Source organism: Theropithecus gelada, chromosome 4 (genome assembly GCF_003255815.1).
Source record: "Theropithecus gelada isolate Dixy chromosome 4, Tgel_1.0, whole genome shotgun sequence".
NCBI lineage: Eukaryota > Metazoa > Chordata > Mammalia > Primates > Cercopithecidae > Theropithecus > Theropithecus gelada.
The window spans coordinates 69,610,803-69,634,473 of NC_037671.1; the positions used below are offsets into that span (position 1 = coordinate 69,610,803).

Sequence of the window (23,671 nt, forward strand, 5' to 3'; positions counted from 1 at the left end):
GCTCAGGGAGTCGGCGCCATGACCCTATCGAGGCTTCCCGGGTTGCTTAGCCGGGTCCCGGCCACTGCGTGGAGAGCGGCAAGTAAGCACCTGGCCTCAGGGCCAAGGTCGCGGGAGGGGTCGTGAAGGCCCAGGCGCGGAGAGAGGACCCTCCAGCGGAGGAAGCCGCGTGTGTCCCGGACGTTCGGTGGCGCCAGGCGCTGCCCAGCTTCTCCCGCCCAGATGCCCACCCCGTGGCCTGGGCAGGTCCTTGCAGCGCCTGGGGTCTCGGGTGGGACTAGAGCGAGAAGATCGCTAATGCCCTTACCCCCGCCCGGACGTCCGCTTCCTGCCGGGCACGCGGTGGCCCAGCAGGACCACAGACGTGCCGGGTCGTTCCTGTGGGAGCTCGCAGGGCACACTGCACTTTGATGCCCCTGAGAAAAATGGAAAAGAAGGCCTTTTGGGAATGGGAGTCGTTGATTTACTTATTTATTTATATCATTATTTACAGGAATCCGCGCGCCTGGTCCAGGATTTGTGGCAGTTTACAGTTTATCTTTTAAAAACGGGGAAAAGTGCAGAAGTGAGCCAAAGGCAAATAAGTATAACGTAAATTAGATGAAGCCAGGAATTGTTCGTAGAGAAAAAGCATTCATGCTTTCAGTAAAACCAATATTTTTAAACCCATTGTGGTTGGAAATTTTTCTCAAGATGATTCAGTTAGCAGCCCAGACTATGCAAAACACAATTTTAACTTGTGACACCTGGAGAAGTTATGCAAGTTGAAAACAATAATTATTGCCCTCATAATAAATGGCTCCGGATTTCTATGCAATTTGTTTTCCTTTGAGCAATCATTTTCCCCAGATACAAACATTTTACATAATTGTATAAGTTTTAAATAGTCCAGAAATGAGTAATACAGAAAGTGAAAGTCCCACATTATCCAAACCTCAAGGTAATAAAGTTAAAATTTTGTAGGGTTCATTCAACGTCTCCCTTTAACTAGTTTTAAACAATTATGAAGTATTCCATACATATATATACACACACACACATATATATGTATGTAGCACACATGTAAGCTATAAAGCACAACCGGCATCTATGAACTCATCCTCCAATTTAAGAAATAGTCTCCATTGCCAAGGAGGTCTCTATGTGCTGCTTCCTGATACACCTGCGCAACGGTGTTTTAAATCTTCGTAGAAATGGTTTCATATTGTTGATTTTTTTTTTTCAGCTAACACTGTGTTTTGTGATTGATCCACATTGATGTATGAGGTTGTAGTTATTCATTCAACTGTGTGAACCTATGATACATTTTCCAATGCCCTTCTCAAAGGACATTTGAGTAATTCTAGAAACACCAGGATTGGCTGCTACACATTCTTGTGTACCTTACTTGTGCATTAGTGGAAGGAGTGGAATTCCTGGAGTATGGTGTAGGTCTTTTCAATTTTACAACATGATGCCAAGGTGTAACGGCATTTTCTAATTCTATAGCAATTTTCACTTCTACCAGCAGTGTATTAGAGTTCGTGTTGTTCCACAAACTTGCGAAAACTTAATTTTGTCTAAGTTTTTTATTTTTGGCTGCCTACAGGGTGATGAAATGACACCTCATTGTGATTTTGCTTTTCTCTAATTAAAGAAGTAAAACATCTTTTCAAATATCAACGTTTTGTGAAACACCTTTTTCTCTTTTCTTTTCCTTTTTTTTTTGAGACGGAGTTTCGCCCTTGTTGCCTAGGCTGGAGTGCAACGGCAAGATTTCAGCTCACTGCAACATCTGCTTCCCGAGTTCAAACGATTCTCCTGCCTCAGCCTCCCAAGTAGCTGATATTACAGGCGCCTGCCACCACGCCCAGCTAATTTTTTGTATTTTTGGTAGAGACAGGATTTTGCCATGACCACAGGTGATCTACCCACCTTGGCCTACCAAAGTGCTGGGATTACAGGCATGAGCCACCGCGCCTGGCCTTTTTTCTTAACAGATTCTTATTTATATTCTTTACAAGTATTTGTATGCTAAACCTTTTTTAGTTATGTAGGTGTCAAATATCTCAATTTGTGGTTTGTTTCTATCACTACTAGGCAGAATAGAATAATGGGTCTGCATGTACAATCATGCAGCTTCGATATAAAAGGTATCTTTTAATAAACATGTTTATAATTTTATCTGTAAAATTTTGTCTTGGTCCTTTTGTTTATTGTTACTGCCTTATGGTCTTGTCTAAGAAACCCTTTTGTGCTCTAAAGTCATAGACATAGTCTCCTATATTTTCTTCTTAAAAATTTATAGTTTTGGCCGGGCGCGGTGGCTCAAGCCTGTAATCCCAGCACTTTGGGAGGCCGAGACGGGCAGATCACGAGGTCAGGAGATCGAGACCATCCTGCCTAACACGGTGAAACCCCGTCTCTACTAAAAAATACAAAAAACTAGCCGGGAGAGGTGGCGGGCGCCTGTAGTCCCAGCTACTCGGGAGGCTGAGGCAGGAGAATGGCGTAAACCCGGGACACAGAGCTTGCAGCGAGCTGAGATCCGGACACTGCACTCCAGTCTGGGTGACGGAGCAAGACTCCGTCTCAAAAAAAAAAAAAAAAAAATTTATAGTTTTGCTTTTCACATTTAAGCCTTTATTCTACCAGGAATTGATTTTTGTGTATGGTGTGAGGCAGGAAACCATTTTTCTTTTTTTTCATGTCAAACACGTGTCCCAGATTCATGTATTTATAGGACCTTTCCCCTAATGATATAATGTCAGCCATCATAAATCAAGTTTACTTATACATATATGCATACGTTTATTTATTGGCTCTTTTTTCAGTCCCATTGACCTATTTGTCTATTCCTGTGCTGATATTGTCTTGATAACTATAACCATAACTTTGTAATAAATCTTATTATTTTCTGACTATTGTTTATGTATAGAAACCTGATGCTTAATGATTTTGTATCTAAATTACCTTATTAATTTAAGTAATTTACTTTGCAGATTTTGGGGACTTTGCTGCGTAGACATTCATATCATCTGCAAATGGTGACGGTCTAGTTTCTCCCTGTCTAATCCTTTTTTTTGAGAAGGGGTCTTGCTGTGTCACCCAGGCTGGAGTGCAGTGGCGCAGTCTCTGCTCACTGCAACCTCCACCTCCTGGGATCAAGTGATTCTCCTGCCTCAGCCTCCCGAGTAGCTGGGATTACTGGTGTGCGCCACCATGCCTGGCTAATTTTTATATTTTTTATAGAGATGGGGTTTTGCCACGTTAGCCAAGTGATCCAACCGCCTCGGCCTCTCAAAGTGCTGGGATTACAGGCGTGAGCCACCATGCCCCCTGCCCTCCCTGTCTAATCCTTATATCTTTTTCTTTTGTTTTTCTTTCCTTGCTCAGATTTCCAGCACCATGTTGACTAGAAGTGATGACAGCAAGTATACTTATCTTGTTTATGATTATAAAGGGAATGCATTTGTATTTTATGATTAAGGTGTGATATTGCATTTAGATAAAACTGCTATATTTTTTTTTAAGTCACCATCTCCTAATAACTCTTAAAGCATGTTTTATAAATGAATCCTCAGGGAACAGTTCTAGCTATCTCCCAAATAACTCTGTTCTTTTAAACAAAACAATCACCTTCTTATTTTTTTGCTAGAACTCTTTATTTTGGATTTACATTTACTTACTGGATTTAGTGACCCGTAACTGTGGGTCTTCAGAGTCCAAGCCTTTGTGAAATAAAATTTCATGGAACATGAAAGAAAAGATGTGGTAGTAGCTGCAGTTATACCCTTTTCAGGTTAAGGAAGTCACTTTCTATGTAGAGTTTTGGGATTTTGTTTTGTTTTTGTTTATGTATTTGTATTTGTTTTTTAATGATGAGTAAATCTTGAAGTTTACTGAATTGATTTTTCTTCATCTTACTGAGGCGTTCATCATTTTCTCCTTTAATCTGTTGAGGTGGTAAGTTACAGATTTTTCTAATAGTGAATCACTTGCATTCCTAGAAAATATTCCAAAGGATCATAGTGATTATATTTTTTAATATAATGTATTTGTTGTGCTTATATTTTTTTTTAGAAATTGGCGTGTAATTTTCTTCTCTTACACACTGAAACCCCTGCCTCCAGGGTTCAAGTGATTCTTCTGCCTCAGCCTCCCGAGTAGCTGGGATTACAGGCGCATGCCACCACACCCGGCTAATTTTTGTATTTTTGGTAGAGACAAGGTTTCACCATATCTTGGCCAGGCCGATCTCGAACTTCTGACCTCGTGATACGCTGGCCTTGGCCTCCCAAAGTGCTGGCATTACAGGCGTGAGCCACCGCGCCCAGCTTTCCCTGGTTTTAGTATTAAGGTTATTCTAAGGCCGGGCACGGTGGCTCACGCCTGTCATCCCAGCACTTTGGAAGGCCAAGGCGGGCGGATCATGAGGTCAGGAGATTGAGACCATCCTGCCTAACACAGTGAAACCCTGTCTCTACTAAAAATACACACACACAAAAAAGTAGCCAGGCATGGCGGCGGGCGCCTGTAGTCCCAGCTGCTCGGGAGACTGAGGCAGGAGAATGGTGTGAACCCGGGAGGCGGAGGTTGCAGTGAGCCAACATCGGGCAAATGCACTCCAACCTGGGCAACAGAGCGAGACTCCATCTCAAAAAAAAAAAAAAAAAAAAAAGGTTATTCTAGCCTCATACCATGTATTGAGGATTCTACTTACCCGTTTCCCTTCTTTGTTAGATTTTGTTTAAGATTGGAATTATCTGTTCCTTGAGGGTTTGTTGCACCTCACCTGCAAAACTGTCTAGACCTGCTCTTCTCTTCGAGGGAAGACTAAATCACTTGTTTAACTTCTACAATGGTTATTGCTGTATTTATCAGGTTTCCTCTCTTAAGTTGGTTTTGGTAAGTTAACTTTTTCTGGAAAGGTTTTCATTTTGTATTGTTTCAATGTATAGGCATAAAGTTTCTGGTATTTTTTCAAAATTTTCTGCTCTCCATATAATTATGTGCTCTCTTTTTCTCATATTATTTATTTTGCCTTCTCTTGTTTTTTTATAGTAACCTTACCAAAGGCTTTACAACACTTTTAGTCTTTTTTGATCTTTTTTGTTTTTGTTTTTGAGACAGAGTCTTGCTCTGTCACCCAGGCTGGAGTGCAGTGGTGTGATCTTGCTTAACCACAACCTCCACCTCCCGGGTTCTAGCAGTTCTCCTGCCTCAGCCTCCTAGCTGGGATTACAGGTGCGCACCACCACATCTGGCTAATTTTTGTGTTTTTAGTAGAGACGAGGTTTCACCATGCTGGCCAGGCTGGAACACTTTCAGTCTTTTCAGAGCACCAACCTTTGTTTATTGTTGATCTTCTTTGTTATAAGTTATGCAAAGGATATTTATTGTACAACATGGTGACTATAGTTAATATCAATGTGTACTTGAAAATTGTTGAGAGTAGATTTTAAATTTTCTCATCACAAATAATTGATAGGTATGTGAGTTAAAGCATATGTTAGCTTGACTTAGCTATTTCACAATATATACATATTTCAAAACATGCTGTACACCATAAATGTATGTAATATTTATCAATTAAAAAATGAAGAATATATTGAAAATTATTTTTACATTGTAAATTATGTTATCTTTTATTCATTTTTTTCTTATTATCTTATTTTTCCATTTTCCATGGTTTTTGTTTTGTTTTGTTTTGAGACAGAGTCTGGCTTTGTCGCCCAGGCTGGAGTGCAGTGGCGCGATCTCGGCTCACTGCAAGCTTCGCTCCCCGCCCCCCCCCCCGGGTTCACACCATTCTCCTGCCTCAGCCTCCCGAGTAGCTGGGACTACAGGCGCCCACCACCGCGCCCGGCTAATTTTTTGTGTTTTTAGTAGAGTTGGGGTTTCACAGTGTTAGGCAGGATGGTCTCAATCTCCTGACCTCGTGATCCGCCCACCTCGGCCGCCCAAAGTGCTGGGATTGCAGGCGTGAGCCACCGCGCCCGGCCGATTTTTTTTTTTTTTTAAACTTGCAAATGGTGCGTCTCACATAAACAGCATATGGCTGGTTTCTGGTTTGTTTGTATTGGGTTTTTTTGTTGTTGTTTTGCACTGATAGTCTCTTTACCCTTATTATAATTACTGATATAATTACCTGCCTCTGTTCAGACTCTTGGGTCTGTGTGTGTGTGCACCTGCATGCACAGGTATGTTGGGTGGGATTTGATTTTGATAAATCTATAAAGCATATGCTACTAATCTTTTGTATAGTCTGTATATAAAAGCATTTTCTCTCTATTCTTATCTCCCACTTTACTTCTGGGAACATTTTTTTCTTTTTTCTGAGAGACAGAGCCTTGCCCTATCACCCAGGATAGAGAGCAGTGGAGCAGTCATAGCTCATTACATGCTTGATCTCCAGAACACAAGCCGTACTCCCACCTCAGCCTCTTGCCGAGTAGCTAAGACTATAGGCACCACTGTCATGCAGTCGTGCCCAGCTAATCTTTCATTATTTTTATTTATTTGTCTCTGTGCTTTTTTCTGTATAATTTCTTTGAAACTTTATTCCAGATCATAAATTCTCTTTTCAATTGTATTTATTCTGCTATTTGGCCTTTTTCTTTCTTTTTTTTTTTTTTTTTTTTTTTTTTTTTGAGGTGGAATCTCACTCTGTCGCCCAAGCTGGAGTGCAGTGACGCATCCTTGGCTCACTGCAAACTCTGCCTCCTGGGTTCAAGTGATTCTCCCGCCTCAGCCTCCCACGTAGCTGGGATTGCAGGCACCTGCCACCACACCCAGCTAATTTTTGTATTTCAAGTAGAGATACAGTTTCACCAGATTGGCCAGGCTGGTCTTGAACCTCTGACCTCAGGTGATCCACCCGCCTCTGCCTCCCAAATTGCTAGGATTACAGGTGTGAGCCACAATGCCCGGCCAGCTATTTGGCCTTTTTATTGAGTTTTAGATTTGTTATTTCTGAATTTCCATGTTTTTCTTTTCTTTCTTTCTTTCTTTTTTTTTGGCCTAATCATTTTTCTTTTTTCTTTTTTCTCTTTCTTTTTCTTTTCTTTTTTCTTTTTTGATACAGAGTCTTGCTCTGTTGCCTGGGCTGGAGTGCAGTGGCGTGATCTCACTCACTGCAACCTCTGTCCCCTGGTTCAAGCGATTGTCTTGCTTCAGCCTCCCAAGTAGCTGGGATTACAGGTGCCAGCCACCACGCCCAGCTAATTTTTTGTATTTTTAGTAGAGGTGGGGTTTCACCTTGTTGGAACTCCTGACCTCAAGTAATCTGCTTGCGTCAGCCTCCCAAAGTGCTGGAATTACAGGTGTGAGCCACTGTGCCTGGCCTAAAAAAACCTTTGCAAAGCCAAAAATAAGTAAGCAAAAAGAGACAATGAGAAATGATTAGGCTGGTGGGCACGGATTTGCAGATGCAAATCCTCTCAAGAAAAATAACTCTCCACATATGTCTCATGGAATTCTCACAGAGAGAATCCCAGAGAAACATTCAAGGAAACAAAGCCATCACAAACAAGTCAGTAGAATCAATGTATAATGGAACAGTGGGACAATAAAGATTTTGTATACAGGATTCAGAAAATAAAATAATAAATTAAAAAATTTTGGCCAGGTGCGGTGGCTTACGCCTGTACTCCCAGCACATTGGGAGGCCAAGGTGGGTGGATCACCTGAGGTCAGGAGTTAGAGACCAGCCTGGCCTATATGGTGAAACCCTGTCTACTAAAAATACAAAAATTAGCTGGGTGTGGTGGCACACATCTATAATCCCAGCTACTCAGGAGGCTGAGGTAGGAGAATCACTTGAACCCGGGAGGCGGAGGTTGCAGTGAGCTGAGGGCACACCACTGCACTCCGGCCTGGGTGGCAGAAGAAGATTCCACCTCAAAAAAAAAAAAAAAGATGCTTAGGGATTTTTGGAAGATGCAGCTAGTGTGTAGTTAAGCCTAAACACAGGTGTGGGTCAGCCAGTGGCTTCAAAATCTCAGAGGGGCTTCTTTTTTTCACATCTTCACTCAGAACCAAGGTTAAAGTAGACACTTTTCCTTCCTTAACTGTCTTCTAGTTCCTTGCTATTTGGAATAGCAGCATAATCATCACCTGGAAGCTTGTTAAAATGCAAGAATCACAAGTGCCACCTAGAACTACTCAGAATCTGCATTTTAACAAAATCCCCCAGGTGGTTTTTTTTTTTTTTTTTTTTTTTTTTTGAGACAGAGTCTCGCTCTGTCGCCCAGGCTGGAGTGCAGTGGCGCAATCTCGGCTCACTGCAAGCTCCGCCTCCCGGGTTCACGCCATTCTCCTGCCTCAGCCTCCTGAGTAGCTGGGACTACAGGCGCCCGCCACCGCGCCCGGCTAATTTCTTTTGTATTTTTAGTAGAAACGGGGTTTCACCGTGGTCTCGATCTCCTGACCTTGTGATCCGCCCGCCTCGGCCTCCCAAAGTGCTGGGATTACAGGCGTGAGCCACCGCGCCCGGCCCTCCCCAGGTGGTTTTTATCTATGTTTTAAATCTTTCAACTGGGTGTGGTGGCTCACACGCGTAATCCCAGCACTTTGGGAGGCAGGAGGATTGCTTGAGTTCGGGAGTTCAAGACCAGCCTGGGCAACATGGTGAGACGCCCATCTCTACGAAAAATAAAATTAGCTGGGCATGGTGATGCGTCGCTGTAGTCCCAGCTACTGAGGAGGCTGAGGCAGGCTGAGGCTGAGCCCAGGAGATCAAGGCTACCATGAGCCATGATTGCGCCACTACACTCAAGACTGGGCAACAGAGCAAGACCCTGTTTCAAAAAACAACAAAAATCTTCTGGTTCACTTTCTTTTCTCAGTCTGTGAGCCTCCCTGAGTCCTGGCCTCTAATACGCTTTCTGTTTGCTTGGGTTTAAGAGACTGTCATCTCCCTGCTGTCCTGAAAGCTCTATATCCCAAGCTCTAGGCAAGAAAGACACGAGAAGGCTGGGCACCATGGCTCACGCCTGTAATCCCAGTACTTTAGGAGACCAAAGCAGGCGGATCACTTGAGGTCAGGAGTTTGATACCAGCCTGGCCAACATGGCGAAACCCCGTCTCCACTAAAAATACAAAAATTAGCTTGGTGTATTGGTGGGTGCCTGTAATCCCATCTACTTGGGAGGCTGAGGCGCAAGAATCCCTTGAACCCTGGAAACAGAGGTTGCAATGAGCTGAGATCATGCCACTGCACTCCAGGCGCCTGGGGCACAGAGTGAGACTCTGAAAAAAAAAAAAAAAAAAAGACCAGCTTGGTCAACATGGTGAAACTCCGTCTCTACTGAAAATACAAAAACTTAGCTGGGTTTGGTGGCTAATTTTTTTTGTCTCTGTCTCAAAAAAGAAAGACACGAAATGTGTAGCCGTTTCACTTTGTGTTTACCTCACTGGACTGCCTTTGCAGTTTATCATTATTTACTTTCATAAAGGTTCTATCTCTGATTTAGAGGGGGTTTGGTTTTGTTTTACCTTTTTAGGTATTTTATGACTATAGAATTTTGGCATTTCTGATTTGTCAAAGTACCAGAGAAAAGTTTTGGGTTGTGTGTTGTTTTTGTGTGTGTGTGTGTGTGTGTGTGTGTGTGTGTGTGTGTGTGAGAGAGAGAGAGAGTCATTCTTTTGCTTTTATTATTTCTTCTTTTAGAAGGTTTTCTTCTTGTCTGTTATGTCCATGTAAGCACAATTCTAACTAGGTTTGGATAAAGTCAAACCACCCCTTGAAGTAGAAGACATGGGCTTTATGGTTGTTACTTCCTGATGTTGTTAAAAGAGCCTTTTGTTTTAAGTTTGTCAGCTATTTCCCATGTAGTCAAGGTAGTCAGAAGTCTGCTGATAGCCAAAATGCAATATTAACATGAATACAGTTACTATTGCTCAACACCTACTATTTAATAGGCAGAGTTAACAGGAGTGGTCCTTGGGCTTAACTCCTCATCTGACACGCCCTTGTTTCTTATGGTCTGCCTTTGAAGCTACATGTATATGCTTCATTACCAACACCCCTGGCAGGCTGATGTGCACACGCTTGTGTCCAAAGCTGTAAAGCCTGTAGGTACCAAGGAGCACTGTGTCCCATCTTATATTGTACTGTACAGAAATGAGGGGCATTATCTTCCCGTGTTCTGTCACACTGTTACCTGACTACAAAAATAGTTCTGCTTGTGTTTCCAATGGCCTCAGAGTTCCTTGAGAAAACTTGTCTTTCAACTTTTCCTTGTAAACCCTCTTTCTACAGATAAAGTCTTTCAGAAGTCTGCAAAGTCATATTAGGGACCAGTTTCTCCAACTTACACTTTGCTGCTCCTTGCTTTCCCCAAGATCCAGTTTTCTGTTCTTCACCAGAAACCCTTACGCAAATTAACTTATGCATCCCAGAGTTAAGCTCAAGTTATTGATGCACTTACTCAATGTGTACACATACACAGACATACACCTATTCATTTATCTTAACCACTTGCATGCATGTGTTTGAGTCTATTTCTTTAAACGAGGTTGGGTTATGTAGTGATGACTAGAATATGAGAAAAATATGTGTAATGAAAAAACATATGTAATGCTGTCAAGGGCTTACAGATATTCCATCGAAATAACAATAAATACTGTTTGTCACTATACTAAATGCATAAATTGTCCCGTTTATTCAGCAATCTCATGTGATAGGTACTGTGATTTTTCTATTCAGAGGAAAGGAAACAGAAAGGGTAACTTGACCAACATCCAACACCTAGTAAGTGGTTGCATTTGTTTCCTATTGCTGCTATAACATATTATCACAAATTTAGTGGCTTAACACATTTTACAGTTTTGGAGATCAGGAGTCTGGAAGGGGTCGCACTGAGCTGGAACCAGGCAGTTAGCAGGGCTGTGTTCCTTCTGGAAGCTGCATCCATTTCCTTCTCTCTTTTAGCTTCTAGAGGCTGCCCACATTCCTTGGCTTGCCCCCTTCCTCCATCTTCAAAGCCTGCAGCATCGGGTCTGGTCTGTCTTCCAACCTCTCTTCCCTTTTAAAGGACCCTTGTGGTTACATTGACCCACCCTATAATCCTGGATAATCTCCCTATTTTAAGGTCATCTGATTAGCCACCTTAATTCTGTCTGCTACCAAAATTCTTCACCATGTAACCAAACCTGTTCACAGATTCTGGGTATTGGATTCTGATTATCTTTAAGGCCATTATTCTTCTTGCCACAGGGGTGTAGCTGGAACTTGTACCCAAATTTGTCTGCTTCTAAAGCAATTTCTTTAGGAAGCCGAAAACCCCTAACACTGAGCTCACTTTTTTCCCTGTGGTTTTTCCCTTATGAATATTATCTCGGTGAGGGTTTGTATAACTTTCATAGCACTGAAAGTTCAACTCTCTTTAGAAACTAGAGAGAAAATGATCTCATTTACACATTGCAGACACCCAGTACATTTTGAAATCCCGAGTTTTATTTTAGATTCAGGGGATACATGTGCAGGTTTGTTACCTGGGTTTATGTGTGATGCTGAGATTTGGGATATGAATGATCCCATCACAGATAATGAGCATAGTACCCAAAAGTTAGTTTTTCAACTCTTGCATCCCCTTCTTCCCTCCCCCACAGTAGTACCCAGTTTCTATTGTTGCCTTATGTTCCTGAGTATCCAGTGTTTCACTCTGTAGAATTAGAAAATTATGTGTAAGAATATGCAATATTTGGTTTTCTGTTCCTGCATTAGTTCACTTAGGATAATGGCCTCCAGCTGCATCCATGTTGCAGCAAAGGACATGATTTCATTATTTTTATGGTTGCATAGTATTCCATGGTATATATGTACCACATTTTCTTTATCCAGTCCACCATTGAGGAGCACCTAGGTTGATTCTGTGTCTTTGCTATTGTGAATAGTGCTGCAGTGAACATGCAAGTGCATGTGTCTTTTTGGTGTGAAAAATGAGTAGTTTTCTTTTGGGTATATACCCAGTAACAGGATTGCTGGGTCAAGTGATAGTTCTGCCTTAAGTACTTTGAGAAATCTCCAAACTGTTTTCCACAGTGACTGAACTAAGATACATTCCCACTAGCTGTATATACACATTCCCTCTTCTCTACAGCCTCACCAGCATCTGTTGTTTTTTAACTTTTTAATAATAGCCATTCTGACTGATGTGATATGGTCTCTCATGATTTCAATTTGCATTTATCTACTAATTCGTGATGTGGAGCATTTTTAAATATGTTTGTTGGCCGCTTGTATGTCTTCTTTTGAGAAATGTCTCTTCATGTCTGTTGTCCGTTTTTTAGTGTGGTGGTTGTTTGCTTGTTGAGTTGTTTAAGTTCCTTATAGATTCCGGATATGAGACTTTTCTCAGATGTGTAGTTTGCAAATATTTTCTCTCATTCTGTAGGTTGTATGTTTACTCTGTTGATAGTTTCTTTTGCTCTACAAAAGCTTTTTAGTTTAATTAGGTCCCATTTGTCAATTTTTTGTTGTTGCTGTTGTTGTTGCAGTTGCCTTTGAGGACTTAGTCATAAATTATTTCCCAAGACCAATGTCCAGAATAGTGTTTCCTAGGTTTTCTTCTAGGATTCTTATAGTTTGAGGTCTTACACTGAAATCTTTAATCCATCTCGAGTTAATTTTTGTATGTGGTAACAAATAGGGGTTCAGTTTCATTGCTCTGCACATAGCTGCCAACTATCCCAGCACCATTTATCAAATAGGGACTTCTTTCCCCATAAAACAATGTATTTTTAGAGACATGGTCTCACTATGTTACCCAGACTAGAATTGAGCTCCTGGGTTCAAGCAATCCTCCCTCTTCAGCCTCCTGCGTAATTGAGACTACAGGTGCATGCCACCGTGCCCAACTTGATGTATTCTTAAAATTTTAGTTGACAGAAAAAGAGGACCTTGATTAGGATTTAAATGTAGCCACTTCTGACTTTTAGAGATTTGAATACTAAATATTGTCATTGAAAAGTTTGTACTAAGTTACTCTTAATATTTGAACTCCTGGTTTTTTGGCATTGCTTTAGATAGGAATTAATGTTTTAATATAAGTTTCTACAATATTGATAATGATTAACTAATTTATTTCATAGCTCTTCTTTTCAAACTGGTGGTCTTCCAGAAAGGGAAATGGCTGGACAGGAAGGAAGAATTTTCACTCTACATCCTTTGGTACTTTTTGAACTTTGAGAAATGTGAATGTATGAACTAAAAACAAATAAATAAAATTTTATAAATGTTTAAAGTGGAATAAATGAAAAGCTCCTAATTTTCTATTATCTCCACTCTTCTAGGATCACCCCTTCTGTGTCATTCTCTGAGGAAAACAAGTTCTTCTCAAGGAGGAAAGTCTGAACTTGTCAAACAGTCCCTTAAGAAGCCAAAGTTACCAGAAGGTCGTTTTGATGCACCAGAGGATTCCCATTTAGAGAAAGAACCACTGGAAAGTAAGCATAATAAAGCACCTCTCAGTTTTTGAAGTATCAAGGAAAGTGTTTTACTTATTGAGAAAATGAGTGAAAGAAAATAAATATGTTATTGCTTAAATTCTGTAGTAATAAAGCATATTGCAACAATGAGTAAAATCACCATCCATCAATACATGTAGGTTTCTTAATAAAAAAGATTTTCAAGACTCTTACAGGTATTTGATTGTGTTTGTTTTATTATACCTCATTATTCACATAACAAAATATATGTTGAGACCTTCTTTGATACAAATAAATGATGTTATTTGTATCAAAGAAGGTTACGTTATTTGTATCAAAGATCTTATGTGAATAATGAGGTATAATAAATATAACCACTTTATATATATAATGTATACATATTATATATATAAAGAACTCCAATAACTCAACAAAAAGTCAAAAATAGCAAAGCACTTGAGTCTCAACTTACATGTTTTGCTATATGAATAATGAGGTATGATAAATAACAAATATATAATATGTGTATATTACATGTATGTCTGTAGAACTCCAGTAATCTACAAAAAATAAAAATAAAAAATAGCAAAGTACTTGAGTAGACATTTCTCCAGAGAAGGTATAGAAATGTACAAATGGCCAACAAACACATGAAAAGATGCTCAACATCAGCATCATTATCATTAGGGAAATGCAAATCAAAACTATGAGATACTACTTCATACCCACCAGGATGGTTATAATAGAAAAAAATGGAAAATAACAAGTGTTGGGAAGGATGTGGAGAAATTGAAACCCTCACGCATTTCTGGTGGGGATGTAAAACGTTGCAGCCGCTGTGGAAAACAGTATGGCCATTCCTCAAAAAATCGAACATAGAACTACCGGTTGACCCAGCAATTCTGCTCTTAGGTGTGTATCTAAAGGAATTGAAAGCAGGGACTTGAACAGATATCTCTGTAACTTTGTTCATAGTATTATTAACAGTAGCCAAAAGGTGGAAACAACCCAGTGTTCATGAACAAATGAATGGTTAAACAAAAGGTAGCATATACATACGGTGGAAAACTACTCAGTCATAAAAAGCAATTACATTGTAATATATGTTACAACATGGATGGACCTTGAAAAAATTATGTTTAGTGAAATAAGCTGGACCCAGAAGAGCAAATATATGATTCCACTTATATAAGGTACCTAGAATAGGCAAATTCATAGAGCCGGAAAGTAGAATAGAGGTGATCAGGGACTCCAGGGACTAAGAGGGAAGTCATTGTTTAGTGGGTACAGAGTTCATTGTGGGGATGATGAAAACGTTTTAGTTATAGATAGTGGTGATGGTTGTACAAAACCCTGTGAATGTATTTTTGTTTTTGTTTTTGTTTTTGAGATAGAGTCTTGCTCTTTCACCTAGGCTGGAGTGCAGTGGCACAATCTCAACTCACTGCAACTTCCACCTCCCAGGTTCATGTAATACTCCTGTCTCAGCCTCCCGAGTAGCTGGGATTACAGGCACGCCACTACAGTGGCTCATTGTTGTGTTTTTAGTAGAGATGGGATTTCACCATGTTGGCCAGGCTGGTCTTGAACTCCTGACCTCGAGTGACCAACCCATCTCGGCCTCCCAAAGTGCTGGGATTACAGGCATGAGCCACTGCGCCTGGTAGTGAATGTATTTAATACTACCAAATTGTACACTTACAAATGGTTAAATGAGAAATATTATGTTATATTTATTTTACCACAATAAAAAAATAGAAAGCAAAAACCAGCACATTTCAAAAGCTAATCATCTATTTGACACAATGGTAGGCATTCAACTAAGTCTTGTATCACTCAAGTTCATGTTGAACCTATCTATCATCCCTTAGAAACTTCTGACAAACATCACCAAATACAGCAGGTGCTCTTCAATCCTTGTTTTATTTGAACAATCCACAACCTTTGACAGTGTTAACTATTGCTTCTGGAAATCTCCTGCCTTGATTTCCATTATGTTTTCCTTAGTTTCATTTTTTTTGTGTTTGTATGTGTGTGTGTGTTGTTTTGTTTTGTTTTGTTTTGTTTTGTTTGTTTTGTTGAGATAGGGTCTTGCTCTGTTGCCCAGGCTAAAGTGCAGTGGCATGAACACATGGCTCACTGCAGCCTTAACCTTCCCAGCTCAAACTATCCTCCTGCCTCAGTCTCCTGAGTAACTGAGACCACAGGCGCATACCACCATGCTCACCTAATTTAAAAAATTTTTTTTTGTAGAGATGAGGTCTTGCCATGTTACCCAGGCTGGCCTCAACTCCTGGGCTCAAGCAGTCCTTCTGCCTCGGCCTCCCAAAGTGCTGGGATTACAAGTGTGAGCCACCATTCCTGGCATGCTTTCTTTAGTTTCTCACCCTATTTCTTCATTAATCTCTTCCTGGGCTCCTTTTTGAGTTCTTCTGCCTCTCCCCAACACCTAGATGTGGGTGTTTGGCGGGCCTCTGTTCTTAGCCCCCTAAGCATTCCTAGGGAGATTTCATATTTCCCTAAAATGATTTGATTGATTGAGGCAGAGTCTCACTGTGTCTCCCAGGCTGAAGTGCAGTGGCACTGTCACAGCTCACTGCACCCTTAACCTCCTGGGCTTCACTACTCAGCCTCTCCTGTAACTGGGGCTACAGGCATGAACCTGGCTAATTTTTCTTTTTTTTTTTTTTTTTTTTTTAAGAGACAGTCTCACTACGTTGCCCAGGCTGGTCTTGAACTCCAGGGCTCAAACGATCTTCCCACCTCAGCCTCCCAAAGTGCTGAGATTACAGGCATGAGCCACCACGCCCGGCTTAAAATGATTTTAAGTATCACCTGTGTGTTGGTGATTCATACATTTTTACCTCCAATCACACCTCTTTCCTGAGCATCACTCTCCTGTCTCCATTTGCCTCCTGAATATCTTTCTTTGGATATTCCAGAAGTCTCAAAATTAATATTTCTACAACTAAAGTCATCCTGTACCCATTGTTCCAACTCACCTTCAGCCCTCCCACACACCGGGCCTCATATCCTCCTCTTCCTTCTGGATTCTAGTCCACCCCATCTACCAAGTCACCCAAGCCCGAAATCTGGGGATAATCTTTCACTCCTGCCTCTTCCTGTCTCCTGTGACTGATCACTAACCAAGACCTGTTGCTTCTACCCTTTTAACATCACTCAAATTTATTCCCTCTTACTCTTCCTACCAGTAAGGCCCAAATTCAAGCTGTCTCTAGCTCCGCTGGTCTCCTAACAAGCCTCTCTGCTTCCTTCTTTCCTTCCTTCTAGTCTTGTCTCCCTGCCTCTAGTACGTACTTTATTCTAAGAAAACTATGTAGGTTGTCTCTTTGAAAAGAGTAGATTTCATTATTAAAACCATAAAGGAAAATGTTTGTAGCTAGGCATCCTGCTTGATATAAAGATGAATAAGAAAGGAAGATGAGATAATGTAAATAACAATGAACAGGACATCATGTGGTAACTAGCATGAGAGAAACACAAAAAGATCAGAGAAAAGTCGACAAAAAAGATAACTTTTGAGCTGGGGTCTAAGGAAAAATAATTTTTTGTCTTTTTGAGTTGGAGTCTCGCTCTGTCACCCAGGCTGGAGGACAATGGTGCGATCTCAGCTCACTGCAACCTCCGCCTCCCAGGTTCAAGCGATTCTCTTGCCTCAGCCTCCTAAGTAGCTGGGACTACAGGCTCCTGCCACCACGCCTGGCTAATTTGTGTATTTTTAGTAGAGAAGGGGTTTCACCATGTTGGTCAGGCTGGTCTTGAACTCCTGACCTCAGGTGATCCACCTGCCTTGGCCTCCCAAAGTGCTGGGGTTACAGGTGTAAGCCACCATGCCAAGCTGGAAAAGTAAAATTTTTATAAGTAGATAAGGTGTGGTGAGGAGACGTTTCAAAATAACTGGAGAAAGCTATGGTCAAAGAGAAAGAGGCTACAGAACATTAACACTTACAAGACACAGCTAATGGGCTTCTTTGGCTTCAACATAAATTATATGTATATTCGATTAATACAGGGGTGTCCAATCTTTTGGCTTCTTTGGGCCACATTGGAAGAAGAATTGTCTTAGGCCACACATAAAATGCACTAACAATAGCTGATGAGCTAAACAAACAAAAAAAATTAAAAATAAATAAAAAGTATTAAAATTTTTAAAAAGCACACAAAACAACTCAACGTTTTAAGAAAGTTTACGAATTTGTGTTGGGCCACATTCAAAGCCATCCTGGGCCACATGCAGCCCATGGACCGTGGGTTGGACAGGCTTGGATTAATTGAATATAAAGCTATACTCAAATCTGGGAGGGCCTGAACTCCCAGGTTACAGTGTAAGGGCTTTATGCAGTGAGCAGTGAGGAAATGTATTTGGATAGAGGTTGTTTTAATTAGCTTTATTAAATATAGTCTGCATATAATAAAATTCACCCATGTTAAATATACAGTTGAGTGAGGTTTTTTTTGTTTTTGTTGTTGTTTTTGTTTTTGTTTTTGAGATGGGGGAGTCTTGCTATGTTGCCTAGGCTGGAGTGCAGTGGTGTGATCTCGGCTCACTGCAACCTCTGCCTCCCGGGTTCCAGCGAGTCTCCTGCCTCAGCCTCCTGAGTAGCTGGGATTACAGGCACCTGCCACCACGCCCACTTAAGTTTTGTATTTTTAGTAGAGATGGGGTTTCACCATCTTAGCCAGGCTGGTCTCAAACTCCTGACCTTGTGATCCGCCCGCCTCGGCCTCCCAAAGTGCTAGGATTACAGGCGTGAGCCACCGCGCCCGGCTAGTGAGTTTTAACAAATGTTTACAGCCATGGAAACCACACAAAGTGTAAAATAGTTCTGTCCCCTAAAGAGGCACATGGCAGTTCATCCTCCCCACCTCCTCCCAGCAACCATTGATCTGTTCTCTATCACTGTAGTTTTGCTTTTTCTAGGATTTTATATAAATGAAACTCTACAATATGTAGTCTTTAGTGTCTGGTTCCTTTCACTTAGTATAATGTGGAAGAGGGTTTCTGTTGCATTAGTTCTAAAATGGGACACTGAGAGCAGGAACCAGGGTGGTAATGGTGAGAACAAAAAGTTTCAGAAAATGGTAGGCTATTATAAGGGCAAAAATTAGGTTAAACAAATGTGAGGAAGAAGAGACATGGAAAGATATGAAGGTGTGGTCAGAAAGAAGAGTGCTCAAAAGAGTGTGGGATTTGGAAAAGGAACACACTCAAAAAATAAAGTCCAGTGGACAGCAGAAGTAGATGTGAAAGTCATCAGGAAAGAGATTGGTGACCTCTGTGGCCTCGATGTGTGATGATTTACTAATGTGGATGTTGATATTAGGGATGATAGGGAGAGGGAGATGAAACTATGAACCAGATATTGATCCCATCTGAGAAGACAGAAGAATCTTTGAGTTTATTATAAGACTGGAGAAAAGCACTGGACAAGTAAATGGTATAGAATTCCAAAAAGGAAAGGCTGTAGAGGTGTGGCGTTAGAATGAGAGGCTGGAAATAGCAGTGAGGAGCAGGGACATCTTGACCTGTTCTTTCTTCCCCAGTGCTGTGGACTGAATTATGTTCCCCTGAATTCATCTGTTGGAGCTCTAACCCCTCAGGTGATGGTATTTGGAGATAGGGCCTTTGGGAGATAATTAGGTTTAGATCATGAGAGTAGGGTAACTCTTTAAGGGATGGAAATGTTTTACACTTTGTGCTATTTACATGACTGTAAACATTTGTTAAAACTCATTGAACTGTGTACTTAAAATGGGTGAATTTTATTATAAGCAGACAATACTTTAATAAAGCTGGTGGGAATCTCCTCATGGTGGGAATAGTGCCCTTATAAGAAGAGACACCAGAGAGCTTGCTGTCTGTCTTTCTCTGCCACGTGAGGACACAGCAAGAAGTGACCATCTGTAAGCCAGGAAGAAAGCCCTCATGAGAACCAACCATGCTAGCACCTTGACTTCAGCCTACCAGCCTCCAGAGCTGTGAGAAAATAAGTTTCTGTTGTTTACTCCACCTAGTCTATGGTATTTTGTTATGGCAGCTCAAGCTAAGACATCCAGTGAGCCACAGAGATATGTGAGAAAGAAGAACTTCCATTATAGAGGCCTTCAGGGGAATTCATAGAGTAGGAAAAAGCCAACTTGCATTGCAGTAAAGCATGGACTTCTTTTGAAAACAGAATGATGATGAGTATAGGGGACAGTTTATTCACAATATAACAAGAATAAAAGAATGAATATTTGAAAAATTTTCAGGGTAAATTCTGTATCCTTTTTCTTTTGCCTAGAGAGGGGCTTTATGATTTCGGTGAAGCTCCTTTAGTTTTCTAAAGAGATACAGTTTGGGTAATCATTGTCCTGCAGTTCCCCCGTGCTATGCAGGATAAAATAAAAGCCGTATACCTTTTCTTCTAGTAATCTGTCTTTTGTCAGTTGATTTTTGGCAAACCTTCAGAGGGCAAGGGGGAAGCTTTTCCTTGGTCCCTACACCTTCTCCCAGAGGCCAAGCAATGTGCTTCCTCAGTGGAACAGGTTTAAACATCTATAAGTAGCTACGGTGACAACCTCAGCAGAGAATACCCACCTTGAGGGAATGTGACACCCAGGCCCCCAAAAGTCTAGTTGCCTTTTGGTCTGTGTCTCAGGAATATAACTGACTTCTCTAGGGATTGAATGTAAGCGAGACCTAAGTAACCATGGGGTTTGGATAAAGCAGATCTGGGTTTGAACTGGAGCTCTCAGAGGCTTCTACTCTCTGGGTTTCAGTTTCCTCCTAACACCTGCCTTAGAATGCCATTATGAAAAGAAACTGAGATGATAGGCACTTTGCACTTTTCCTTTCAAGCCTTGCCAGTTTGTTATTCTTGTATGTACGTGTTTGCCTTTTATTGTTGTTGTTTTGCCTACATCAGTACTCCGTGAGCCCTATGAGGGAAGGGGCCTTCTATTGCATGGTCACTACTGTATCCTCACCCTGCCTTTACCTAGCATAGGGCCTGGCAGAGTAATAGTGGAATAAATGAATGAAACTGTCTGCCCACAGGGTTGCCATGAGGATAAGAATAAATCTTTTCATTCATTCATATGATACGTGTTAAGTATCCTCTGTGAGCCAAACACTGAAACAGCAATGGATAAAACACACAAAAAAATTATACCATAATGAGGCTTAACATTTTAGTGGGAGAGACAGACAATAATCAAAGTACATTTTAAAAATATATGAAATTAGTGATAATTGCTGAAGATAATGTAAATCTGGGAAGGAATGGGATGTGTTGGGAGGGTGGCCACAATAAATAAATAAATAGATACAGTTTAAGAATTAGGGGCCAGGCGGCTGGGCGCAGTGGCTCACGCCTGTAACCCCAGCACTTGGGGAGGCTGAGGTGGGTGGATCACCTGAGGTCAGGAGTTCAAAACCAGCCTGGCCAACAAAGTAAAACCCCCGTCTCTACTAAAAATACAAAAAATTAGCTGGTCATGGTGGTGCACACCTGTAATCTCACCTACTCGAGAGGCTGAGGCAGGAGAATCACTTGAACCCTGGAGGTGGAGGTTGCGGTGAGCCGAGATTGTGCCATTGCACTCCAGCCTGGGCAATAAGAGTGAAACTCCGTCACACACACACACACACACACACACACACACACAAAGAATTAGGGGTTAGGTGCGGTGGTTCACACCTGTAATCCCAGCACTTTGGGAGGCCGAGGTGGGTGGATCATTTGGGGTCAGGAGTTTGAGACCAGCCTGGCCAACATAGTAAAACGCCATCTCTACTAAAAGTACAATTATTAGCCAGGCATAGTGGTGCGCACCTTTAGTCCCAGCTACTCAGGAGGCTGAGGAAGGAGAATTGCTTGAACCCAGGAGGCAGAGACTGCAGTGAGCTGAGATCACACCACTCCACTACTCCAGCTGGACAAGAGAGCTAGACTCTATCTCAAAAAAACAAAACAAAACAAAGAATTAGGGCTCTAATAGTTGGTTCCTCTCCTGTTTTTTCCATATACAGAACAGTACAGTGTATGGGCTGAGAGCAAGACTGCAGCCAGGATGTCTGAATTCAAACTCAGTTTTATCACGTAGAAGCTGTGTGATATGGAGCAACTTTCTTAACCCTTTGTGGCTCATTTTCTTCGTCTATAAAGTTGGAACAATAATTGTTCTTGTCCCATAGGATTGTTAGGAAGATTAAATGGATTAGCATACATAAAGTGCTGAGAATTGAGCCTGGCTTGTGACAGGGATTCCTACTATGAACACATAGTATTAAGAATAATAATTACTATTATTGATTATAAATTACAGTACCAGCCAACCAGTTGCTGAAGCCAAAACCCTATGATGAGGAACAGTAATTCTCTAGCTAAGATTAATTGACATTCCTATGTACCTGGCACCACGCTAAACCCTTTACATGCATTACCTTGTTTAATTATCAACACAGTGAGGGAAGTATGATTGTTCTCCCCATTTTACTGGTCAGAAAACTGTGGCATTAAGTCAAAGTGATTCCTTCAAAGTAGTCTTATTTCAAGACCTTTCAAGTCTTATGAATTTGTACTCTGTATTCTCTTCTCAAACTCAGGAAAAAGAATCACATTTACAGTTCATTTAAAGACTGCATGGTAACCAGGTTACTAAGATCTAGCCTATCATGCAACCCTGTCTTTAAAATTGACCATAGTCAGGCTCGGTGGCTCACGCCTGTAATCCCAGCACTTTGGGAGCCCGAGGCGGGCGGAACACTTGAGGTCAGGAGTTTGAGACCAGCCTGGCCAACATGGTGAAACCCCGTCTCTACTAAAAAAATACAAAAATTAGCTGGGCATGGTGGCATGTGTGTGTAATCCCAGCTACTCAGGAAGCTAAGGCAGAAAAATCACTTGAACCCAGAAGGCAGAGGTTGCAGTGAGCCCAGATCATGCCACTGCAATCCAGCCTGGGCGACAGAGGGAGACTCTGTCTCAAAAAAATAAATAAATAAATAAATAAATAAAATAAGATTGATTATAAGGCCTTTCCTGCCTCCATTAACTGCTTTATTTACATCTCATTTTCCTTAGAATTTCCAGATGATGTTAATCCAGTGACCAAAGAAAAAGGTGGACCCAGGGGCCCAGAACCTACCCGATATGGAGATTGGGAACGAAAAGGACGCTGTATTGATTTTTAAGTCGCATCTTCTTTAACCTCAATTTTGTTTTCTGAATATGTACATCTGAATTAACTTATTTCTGATCATTTTCTTTCTTTATATCCTTTATGTTGTGAGTTTCCATAATGTGTTTAAATATATATATGATGACTTTGGAAGAAAATATGCTGCTATAAATTAGGAAAGGGAGACCAGCTTGCCCAATATGGAGAAATCTTGCCTCTACTAAAAATACAAAATTAGCCAGATGTGGTGGCATGCGCCTGTAATCCCAGCTACTCTGGAGGCTGAGGCAGGAGAATGGCTTGAACTCAGGAGGTGGAGGTTGCGGTGAGCTGAGATCGCACCATTGCACTCCAGTCTGAGCAACAAGAGCGAAACTCCGTCTCAAAAAAAAAAAAAATTAGGAAAGGAAAAGTATTCTTTCATTAACATATGTTAGTTTAATGAATATAGAAATGATTCTTGACTTTTTTTTTTTTTTTTTGAGACAGAGTCTTTCTCTGTCACACAGGCTGGAGTGGAGTGGCACTATCCCAGCTCACTGCAACCTCTGCCCCCCAGGTTCAAGCAATTCTCTTGCCTCAGCCTCCTGAGTAGCTGGGATTACAGGCACCCACCATCACACCTGGCTAATTTTTGTATTTTTAGCAGAGACAAGGTTTCATCATGTTAACCAGGCTGGTCTTGAACTCCTGAACTCAGGTGATCCACCTGCCTCAGCCTCCCAAAGTGCTGGGATTGCAGGCATGAGCCACCTTGCCCAGCCTAGAAATGATTCTTAGAGCTGTAGGCCTTCATCATTTTTCAGTTTAAATTAATCAGTTGCTTATAAAATGCACACATAAATAAAATAATTTTTTTAAAATGATTGTGTTGCTGTGTGCTAGGGGTTAGTGGCTTTTAACATGCGAGTTAAATAATGCATTATAGTTTGAGAAGGCCACAATAGTAACAGAAAATCTTTAACTTGGAGTCAGTTACTTAATTACTTACCCAATTATTTGGGTTCAAATTCTGACTGTACTTCTTAACTACCTATGTGACCTTGGATAATTTATTTAACTTCTCTGTGCT

The 23,671-nt window shown here is 41.2% G+C and overlaps 1 protein-coding gene across 1 annotated transcript; it reads left to right on the top strand.

Moving 5' to 3' along the window:
- SDHAF4 (succinate dehydrogenase complex assembly factor 4) lies at positions 1 to 23,456 on the top strand. Its single transcript, XM_025383435.1, has 3 exons — positions 1 to 82; positions 13,279 to 13,431; positions 22,503 to 23,456. Exons 1-3 carry the CDS (start codon positions 19 to 21, stop codon positions 22,610 to 22,612), a joined length of 327 nt encoding a protein of 108 aa, XP_025239220.1. The 5' UTR covers positions 1 to 18; the 3' UTR covers positions 22,613 to 23,456.
- Positions 23,457 to 23,671: the final 215 nt, after the last annotated feature.